At 41.0% G+C, this 10534-nt stretch overlaps 1 protein-coding gene across 5 annotated transcripts in view; it reads left to right on the top strand.

Annotated features, from left to right (window-relative positions):
- The first annotated feature begins 4278 nt into the window (after positions 1–4278).
- Positions 4279–10534, top strand: part of ppfia4 (PTPRF interacting protein alpha 4) — a 696847-nt gene continuing 690591 nt past the window's right edge. For 4 of the 5 annotated variants that reach the window (XM_072563254.1, XM_072563250.1, XM_072563251.1 and 1 more), the window contains exon 1: positions 4280–4740. In XM_072563254.1, coding sequence (XP_072419355.1) covers positions 4501–4740 — 240 coding nt within the window. In that variant the 5' untranslated portion in view covers positions 4280–4500. Of the gene's footprint in view, positions 4741–10534 lie in introns of all 5 variants that reach the window. The other variant, XM_072563249.1, reaches the window with a different exon arrangement.

Raw genomic sequence — 10534 nt, 5'->3', positions numbered from 1 at the left:
AATGGAACATTTTCCCAATGCCAGATATTTAGCTATTGTGGTTCTGTTCGCCGAGCTGGGAATTTGTCTTGCAAACGTTTCGTCCCCTGTCTAGGTGACATCCTCAGTGCTTGGGAGCCTCCTGTGAAGCGCTTCTGTGCTCTTTCCTCCGGCATTTATAGTGCCTGTCTCTGCCGCTTCCGGTTGTCAGTTCGAGCTGTCCACTGTAGTGGCTGGTATATTGGGTCCAGGTCGATGTGTTTGTTGATAGAGTCTGTGGATGAGTGCCATGGCCTGGACACATCGACCTGGACCCAATATACCGGCCACTACAGTGGACAGCTCGAACTGACAACCGGAAGTGGCCGAGACAGGCACTATAAATGCCGGAGGAAAGAACACAGAAGCGCTTCACAGGAGGCTCCCAAGCACTGAGAATGTCACCTAGACAGGGGACGAAACGTTTGCAAGACAAATTCCCAGCTTGGCGAACAGAACCACAACAACGAGCACCCGAGCTACAAATCTTCTACCAAACTTTGAAGATATTTAGCTAACTGATCTATACAGTACTTAACTGTTTTTGTCTCCTTACTTTTTGAATAAGGGTTTACCACTAGCAGTTTTCTAATCCTTCAAGGCTTTTTCAGAATCTATGGATATAGAAGATTACTACTAGACTATCCTTTGTCTTTGTAGCTACTTGCTTTAATATCCTGGGATGTATCCTATCAGTTCCAGAGGACTTAATGGATATACTTTTCTAGTATATTTTCTCCAGAGATAGTTATTGTGTTTATTTCCTCCCTACTTTTGGCCATGACTATTTTAGTATTTTTTGGAATGGTATTTGTGGCTACTATTATGAAGACTGACGCAAAGTATTTATTGAATTCGTCTGCCATTTTTTAGTTCCAGTACTATCTTTTCAGCCTCCATCTGTAATGGACCAATGTTCATTTTAGCACATAGAACAATACAGCACAGGATTTTGGACTCCCTCTTTTCTTTTTATTTACTTAAAGAAGCTCTTGTTGTTCATCTTCGTATTACATTATTAGCTTACCCTCAAATATTATTTTCTCTTTTTAAAATTGTTTTTTAGTTCATTTTTAAATCTTTTCAATCCTCTGGCTTACTATGAATCTTTGCCACATTGTATGCTTTTTCTTTCAATTTGATGTTATCCTTAATTTCCCTGATTAATCTTCCTAGAATCCATCTTTCTCACTGGGATACAGATATCCCCCACTTTTCAAAAGTTTGCTTTATGCAATTTCGCTTTTACAAATGACTTACATTACTTATTTCTGCAAATCTGATGATGATATTCCCTTTAACAAAAAGTGGCGATACTTTTTTCCATATAAATTATGGACCTTTGCCTTACGAAAGGTTTCCTGGGAATACTCCACTTTCGGATAGTGGGGCTACCTGTATTGTGAATCATGAACTGTTTTAATAAATATTTGCTGTTGTTTCTCAACCACCTTTGCTGCTAAACTGCTTTTTCAGTCCACTCCAGTTAACTCCACTCTCATTCCTTTGTTATTACCCTTATTTACGTTTATCACAGTTGTTACTAACTCAGGTTTCTCTGCTTTATACCAAATACGATCTATTGGTATTACTGATACTGGGGGATCTCTTACTCTGAGATAATTTATTAAGCCTCCCTAATTTCAGGTTTAATCAAGGGTCTGAGTAAAAGCTCCCCAAGAGATAATTTTGTAACACAATGATGATATCCCTACCTCTGAGCCAGGAGACCTGAGTTCAAATCTCACCTACTCTAGAGGTGAACAGGTTGATTTAAAAATAAGTACCGAACATTTCTCAACAGCTTGAGTCAATCATGTCAAATCAAATCTAAAATCTCCTCTGATATAGCTGTTGGGGTGCAGTGGCAGTGTCCCCACCTCTGAGCCAAGAGGCCAGAATTCAAGTGCCATCTGCTCTAGAAGTGTATTATAAACACTTCAGAACAAGTTGATTACAAATGTATGAGGTCCTGTGGCAATGCTCCTATTTCTGAGACAAGAGGAGCTGGGTGCAAATCCCACATCCTCAAAAGGTGTGACATAACATCTCCAGAACATGTTGAGAGAATGTTGAGAAAGCTCCCTGAAGGTGAGAGGTAAAGATAGGGCCACAGTGAGAAGGAAGGGGCGAGGCTAGGTCAAGGCATTCTGAAGAACAATCACCGGACCTGAAACGTTAACTTTGATTTTTCTGCACAGATGCTGCCAAACCTGCTGAGCTTTTCCAGCAACCTCTATGTTTGTTTTGGACAAATAGGGCAGGTTTAGAGGGATATCGGCCAAGTGCTGGCAAATGGGACTAGATTAGTTTCAGATACCGAAGACCATATGGGCAGCATTTGTGTCACATGGCCCAGACCAATACAGTTAAAAATCTCAACTCCAGGTTGTAGTCCAACAGATCTCATCTGTGCTGTGCACCTCAATTAGCAGAATTTCCCTTCCCTGGAGATGGCAAACAATTGTGTGAGGTGGTCCTGTTGTAAGGCAGCAACCCCACCCCCCCCCCCCCCCCTCCTCCTTTGCATTTCACTAATTCAGTTCTGAGAGGAAGGTCCATTGAGGACTTTCTTGACTCATTACAAACTAAGGTCTCTGTGGTAAAATACTGCTCACTGAAGGGCCTGAATTCACTAACTCCCCAATTACTACTTTCTTGATAGGTCAGAATCATAGAATCTCTGAAGTGTGGTAAATTTGGCCCAACAAATGCACACCAACTCTCTGAAGAGAAACCACCCAGACCCATTCCCTTACCCTATTACTCTACATTTACCCCTGACTAATGGACCTAAATTACACATCCCTGAACACTATGGGCAACTTAGCATGACCAATTCACCTAACCTGCACATCTTTGGATTGTGGGAGGAAACCCACGCAGACATGGGGAGAATGTGCATACTTCACACAGATAGCCACCCAAGGCTGGAAACGAAACCGGGTCCCTGGTGTTGAGGTAGCAGTGCTAACCACTGAGCTGCCCCAAAAGATGGCTAGTTTCCCAACAATGTTAAGGGAGTAGTATATTCATATTTTGCTGTATTTCTTTTGTATCCTGTAATGCTGTGTAGCCCTTGCCATATGCGACGGGAGTCTGTCTAGTAGGTTTGGATCTCTAACTTTGTCTGGTTCTGCTTCTTGGTATCTCTGATGGATTTGTGGAGGTCTTATCTGGATTTCCTGAATTGATCTGGGGCATTTGACATGGATGCTGCCCATTTGGTCTTCAGTAGAATGAGAAGTTCCTGGTTCATCCAAGGTTTATGGTTGAAGAGCACTGGGATTGACTTCTTTGCTAAGCAGTCCTCCACATATTTGTTGATGAGGTCTGTGATGGCGGTGGCGTATGCGTCTGTGTTTTTGCTGAGTACTTGAATACATTTTAATCCACCAATTCGAAGCAATTCTGGACACGATCTTCCACACCAGCATTGTACTTCCTTTTGTGAAGATCCTCCTGTTTCAGCTTCTGCTTATAAGCTGGGAGGAGAAAAACAGCGCTGTGATCTGATTTTCCAAAGTGTTAGCAGGAGATGAATGGTAGGTATGGTTGTGTAGCAGTGCTCCCAGATGTTCAATTGTCTTATGGGGCAGGAGATACTTTGGCAGCACTCAAAGGATCAGGACAGGGTCCTCTGCTTTTTGTCATGTAGAGATGATCTGGATGTGAACAGAGTAGGTACAGTTAGCAAGTTTGCAGGTGACACCAAAATTGGAGATGTAGTGGACAGCAAAGAAGATTACCTCAGAGTACAATGGGATTTTGATCAGTTGGGCCAATAGGCTAAGGAGTGGCAGATGGCGTTTAGTTTAGATAAATGTGAGGTGCTGCATTTTTGATGGATATATGAATAGGAAGGGTTGAGAAGGATATGGGCCAAGGGCTGGCAAATTGGGCTACATTAATTTAGTCGATCTGGACTTCATGGACCAGTTGGACTACAGGGTCTGTTTCTGTTCCGACATCTCTCTGAATCTATGAAAAGGACACGAATAGGGTGAGGAGGGGGCGAGGGATATGACGAGGGGCGGAGCGAGATGATGGAAGAGGCGGGGCTATGCGGAGGGGGCGGGGAGAGGTGAAGGAGTGGATGAGACAGATGTGGAGGGGAGGGGCGGGGTGGGAACAAGGAGGGGTAGGGGGCGGGGCGAGGTGGTGGAAGGGCTGAGTTATTATCGAGTCTGCGCAGAGCATCGTGGTGACGCAAAGTTGGCTTTTGGGGGCGTGCATGAGGGACGATGCGCAAGCGCGGGTAGGCGAGCCCGAGCGCATGCTCAGTGGCTGCCGGCTGAGTCGTGGAGCAGCGCGAGCGAGGCTCACGGTGAACGGTGAAGCTGAACTGAGGAACCGGCTTAATTGATGTCGAGAGAGCCACGGGGATTATCGATACTGCGTTTTTTTTAATTTCTGAAGCGGCCGGGTTTTTTTTTAATTGTGTGTGTGTGTGTGGAGGAGGAGCGGGGTCGCTGAGGGAGGATGATGTGCGAGGTGATGCCCACCATCAGCGAGGACACCCTCACCCAGAGGGGCTCCCAGAACGGCGCCGAGGACGCCAATTTCGAGCAACTGATGGTGAACATGCTGGACGAGCGGGACAAGCTGATGGAGACCCTGCGGGAGACCCAGGAAACTTTGTCCCTCACTCAGGAGAAGATGCAAGAGGTAGCCCACGAGAGAGATCTGCTGCAGCGCCAGTTGAATTCAGCTTTACCTCAGGTAACGGTCCGGGGCGGGCGGCTTTCTGCTGCCGCCGCCGATGGCACTTCATTTATTTTTACTCTTTTTTTTTTGGCAAAAAATATAAATCACCAGCCGCAGCAAAAATCTTGCAAGGGGGAAAAATTGCAGCGTTCTGGGATGACAACTAGGTGCAGAGACCGCAAGGGAATTATTTTGTTATTTGTGCATTGCCTCATTATATAACGCTGAAATGATGCTATGTTGCAGCACCGAGTGTGTGAGCAATATGGGACCATCAGTGATCCATATGAGTATTGAGCAACAATGTTCAGTATATTATATGGGTGATTGCACCTCTTTTCTCGAGTCTATTTTGATTAATGGGAATCTGTTTGTAGGTGATTTGTGTCAGCTTTCTTAGACTTTGTCGGTCTTTTTTATTTAGATCAGTGTAGGAATCTCTAAAGGTAGTCTATTGTGTTTTGCACCTGTCTTCAGGTAAATGAGTGGACCAAGGGGACTTGACCTAACGGATTTTAAACTATTAAATACCTGTCAGTGGCATGTCTTCACGCTACCACTAGGGGGCTGGAAGTAGAACAAGATTTGTTTGTGAATGCTACAAATCATTATTTCCTTTAAATTTATGTTCGAATTTCACTTTGTCAGATTCAGCAATTTAAAGAATTGTTATTGTTTTCACTCTGGCTTTAAATTAATTATTTGTGTATCTATGTAATAGAAAATAAGTTAAGGTCCATTCTATTGATCATATTGCAGTGTTGTTTGTCTGTGTATATACAGATGTATGTACTCAATACAATAATTCCTATGCATTTTCAGATAGGAAGTGAGCCTAATATCAGTAGACTGTAAAATAGCTTACTTAATTTTTATTTTCAATAAAACTGACTTTTTGTTGAGCAAGAATTATTTTGTAAAGGATTGCTTTATTGAAAGCAAAACCTATTAGGATATCATTTTGACATGGAGCACCATGTTCCCAATGAGTCCTTGGTGGTAGCTCATATCATATGGAGAAGCAACACCAACTGAGGAGTGATCCTGGAATACAATAAAACCAATTGCATCAAATTAGAGCAATAAAGATATAATATGGAAAATGATGAACATTTGTGACTGTTGTCAAGGTTAGAACATGTTTCAGGTTACATAAACTGTGTACTGCACCAATTTGTCCTCTCATGGTCTTGGATGAAAGAAAGCTCTCTTTCTTTTCCATCATTTCATTGTTGTGTATGAAACTGTCATGTCTTATGCTTGTATTGGATTCAACTGAGGCAGAACACAGCATGGGAAATGTTCTGTGACTGTCCTCCAAAGTGTACAAGAGAGAATACACAACATGAATTTCCTAAAGACTGACACCTTTAACTGATACTTAAATATAAAGAAAAGACAGCAGTTCATCTGAAACTCAATCATCTGTGGTATACTGTCTTATTAGCAGCAAAACTTTGGAACTATAGATCTTGACAGTCACCTGCATACTCAGTGGAACTCTATCAAGCAGCCTAGTTGATGAACATGGATATCTTTTCCTCGAAGGAAGAAGATCTGGATATAAATTTGTGACAAGCTTAAATTGACTCAGTGCAAATGAGAACCTAAGGTACTTGTGTTCATAAACAGACATTGAAAATAATTGAGGAGATTAATGGAAACTATGAAGATTTCATGGCTGGGAAAATAGCGATCTCTTATACCACTCGTTCAATTCATCATCTTGAACATTTTATGTTCAATTTAATGCTCTTGATTAAGCCAAGTTCTTTGTGTTCCTAACACACACTTTTTATTGTCGCGTCTTTGTTTTTAACACTTCTTATTCACATATATGTATATCCACTTGAATGAGTGGTTAACAATTTATTTAGTCCTGGTTTCTAGCCCACATGCTCATGCATATCTTCACCTTGACAGCTATTTATTTTATGATGTATTTTGGTTTGGCTCCAATTTCTGTCTGCCTTTCTATTGCTGTACTGCTTCTCACCACTACTGACCACCTCCTTCTCCAAAAACAAAATTCTGGTTTTGATTCATGTTGCATTGTTCCTCATACTTTAATCCTGATACATATGTGAAAGTATGGCTATCATATAGGTAGTCATTTGGTATTACAAAACCTTTTAGTATTGTTAAAAATAACGCTTCTGTCAAAGTTTTTCATATTGCATTTATCAGGGCTATATGTAAAAACACCAATGTGAAGGAAGACGACATTTAGGCTGTATGAGAGGTGACTGCTTGGCAAGTGAACTGCAGAAATTTGTCATGGAGAATATACCAGTTAATGATAACTGACAGATGATTGCCAAAATTTGTTGACATTTTAAACAAGGTAGGCTGACTGTCAATAAAGCATTGTCGCCTACTTTGCATTGTTCGATCAGAAACTGTATATTAATGTATGTATCTTCTAACGCTTGCAAATGAATTACAATGAGTCTGACTAACAATCCTAAATTGGTTTCAGGTTGATTCTTTGCACACTCAGAATTATTTAGCAAATGTTGTTCAATCACAGAATTGCATCTGATGTTTAGACACTGCTTTGAGTTTTGCAAACATTGGCTGATTAGATATGGTCAGTATCTCAGCTGTTCCTAACATTCTAAGTGATGTGCTGTGTCATATGATCCACCAGTCTTTGGAACATACAGCTTACATACCTAGAATCATATAAGCACTGACGTACATATGCCACAACTAATTTGTATGAAAGGCAGAATGTCTTTTTTTTTGACTTGGCAGCAGAATCACCACTTGTTAGGGACTGTGGTAGCATTCTCACACTGCTAGCTTCACAGCATCCATCCTTTTGAGACAGCATACGCTATGGTACTCTGGGATAGATTGCCACTCTCCAGTGTCAGTCTTAGGACTGTTTATGAGTTTGGTAGAGAATTTCATGGCTGATGTTCCAGGGTAAATGATTCCTTAACCTTTTCCAGAACCATGCAGGAATTATTGATGGCACTGAAATGTACACAGATCATATATCAGCAAGGAAACGGACCCGTCAGTCCAACTCATCAATGCTGACCAGATATCTGAAATACGTCTAGTCCCATTTGCCAGCACTTGGCCTACATCATGTACCCATCTTATTCATGTACCCATCCAGATACCAGCCTCCACCACTTCCTCTGGCAGCTCCTCCCATATACACACACCACTCTCTGCATGGAAAAGTTGCGCCTAAGATCCCTTTGAAATCCTTCCCCTCTCACCTTTAAACCTACGTCCTCTAGTTTTCCCAACCCAGGGAAAGACCTTGTCTATTTACCCTATCAATGCCCCTCATGATTTTATAAACTTTTGTAAGGTTACTTCTCAGCCTCTGCTCCTCACCCTCTTCCTATAGTTCAACCCAGGCAACACCTTCCTTTAATCTTTTCTGAACCCTTTTCAAGTTTCAGTTTCCTTCCTGTAGAAGAGAGACCAGAATTGCACGCACAATTCCAATAATGGTTAATGAATGCCCTGTACAACTGGAATAAGATCTCCCAATTTCTATACTCAGTGCAAGCATATCAAACATCTTCACTATCCTATTTACATGTAACTCCACTTTCAAGGAACTATGAACCTGCTCCCCAAGGTCTGTTTGTTTGGCAACACTCCCCAGGATCTTATTAAATGTAACTTGGAAATTCTCCCCAATCTGCCACATCCAACAGAAACAGCATCACTCTACTGAAGACCATCTTTGCACCTTAACAATTTACAGACCCAGAAAATAGCATAGTCTTATTGCTCTAAAAACACTGCTTCATGCTAGATTAATACCTATGCTTTTATAGTTTTAAAGTTTAATCAAGCGATCAATCTCAATATATAATCAAAAAACCCCACTCTACTCACGACTATAGATTTAGAAAACTAGTAATGTTGCACTAGAAAAAGCTAACTTCACCTGGTTTGTTTAAACTTTTTGATGTACCTTGCCATTCCAGGATAATGTGAGGTACACTACATATTTGTTAGAACCAAAAGAGATGGCCTTAGGCCTGTTTAGTGAGTTTGTGATTACACAGCAAGAAATTTATTGTATCAAACGGCATATTTCTTTGTGGCTGTTCACAAAGGTGGAAACTAATATCAAAGTGACAAAGCCAGCTGAGCAGTGTGATTTTCAGGTGATCGCAAAAACCTTGTCAATTGGTGGGGTAAAAGGAGTGCTGATGTAGATTACAGTAAACTTCGCTGAGAAGTTCAGACATGCCAGTAAGGAAAATGGCGAAGGTGAAATGTTTTCAGAACTTTCCAATTAGTATACTGTTGGGCAGGGAAAAGAAATGTGAAGAGAGAGACTTTATTGTTTAGCACTAAGGTATTACAGATACACAATCCTTTATCTGAAATCTTGAGATCTGAAAAGCTGCAAAATCCAAAGTCTTTTTCATGATGGTTTTTTTTTCTCCATCAGAGTTGTTTAGCGTATAAACACTTAACCCAACTCCACACCCACTTGACTCACGCAGGTGTCAATTCTGTCTCAGGGCTTGTAGTACTCACAGGTGCATCTGCTGTTTGGTAAGATTTTTAAAAATTTCACCGTGAAACTGTCACTTATTCCGTAATCTGAAAATTTCCAAATTCTGAAAACTAGCTGGCCCCAAGTGTTTCTAATAAAGGATTGTGTACCTGCACGTGCATTTTATGATTAAAAATGTATAGATGTTATTTTTGTAATTTGGATTTTTAAAATCGAGGCAGATGGATTTTGGGTTCAGTTTTGTGAAGATGAACTTTTTTTAGGATGTCAAAGTGTTAGAAGGTTGGAGGGAGATATTTAACCAGATCTAATCCAGTCCCTAAATAGATGCTTTGAGATTTTCACTGCATGTAATCTTCTAAGTTCAGAAAAGACCTCTTCTTACTCCAAATCTCATTGATTTTTCTCCTGAACATCGTTCCAATCCTAAATGTTCATAATTTAAACATGTGTCTACTAATGTCGAAATTGTCTCTGCGAAGAATGGTCATGCTTTTTTTAAAAACAGACTAATTAAAACATTTTGAAGTAGTTCAGAATAGTTTAGAGTAGTTTAGTAGATGGTTTTGGAATTGTGGTCTAGAGTTCGTGTGGTGATCTGCTGGCCTCATGTACGGTGCTTGTCGTGAAACAAAACATCTGGGAAAATGTACAGCTTGAGTTTCTAGCTATTTAATTTTCAGTGACAAATAGTATTCATAGAAACATCAGTAAAATGGTCACCCTTGTTAATGTTGATGTTAATGAGTTGCCATATCATCGTTTAACTGTGATTAAATCAAAGCCTGCATTGTCACTTATGTTTTGCTTTTTAAATGTTTTACAGTAAGTCATTCAATTCCTGTAGCAAGGCATTTTTAAAAAGGTTTTTGAGAGTTTTAGGCTTTGCTAGCATGGCTGGCATTTGTTTCTCATCGTTTGATTGCCCTTGAATTGATTTGAGATGGCAAAGAGAGCTGGGGTAGTTTAAAATCAACACATTGCTGTCGGTCTGGAGAACAATATAAGTCAGATCAGATAAAGGCAGTAGGTTTACTGCCCTGAAGGATGTTGGTGAACCAGATGTTTTTTTGACAATCAGTAGTAACATAGTTGCTATTAATGAATCTCTTCCAAACCTGTCATCTCTGCATTTATGAGAATGATGGGGAAGAAAATTAAAATTTGGGGCGACACGGTGGCACAGTGGTTAGCACTGCTGCCTCACAGCGCCGGAGACCTGAGTTCAATTCTCGCCTCGGGCAACTGTCTATGTGGAGTTTGCACATTCTCCCCGTGTCTGCGTGGGTTTCCTCCGGGTGCTCC

This window comes from Chiloscyllium punctatum, chromosome 45 (genome assembly GCF_047496795.1).
Source record: "Chiloscyllium punctatum isolate Juve2018m chromosome 45, sChiPun1.3, whole genome shotgun sequence".
Classification (NCBI taxonomy): domain Eukaryota; kingdom Metazoa; phylum Chordata; class Chondrichthyes; order Orectolobiformes; family Hemiscylliidae; genus Chiloscyllium; species Chiloscyllium punctatum.
Note: the sequence above shows the minus strand (reverse complement) of the source record. Positions and strands in the feature narration are given on the sequence as shown.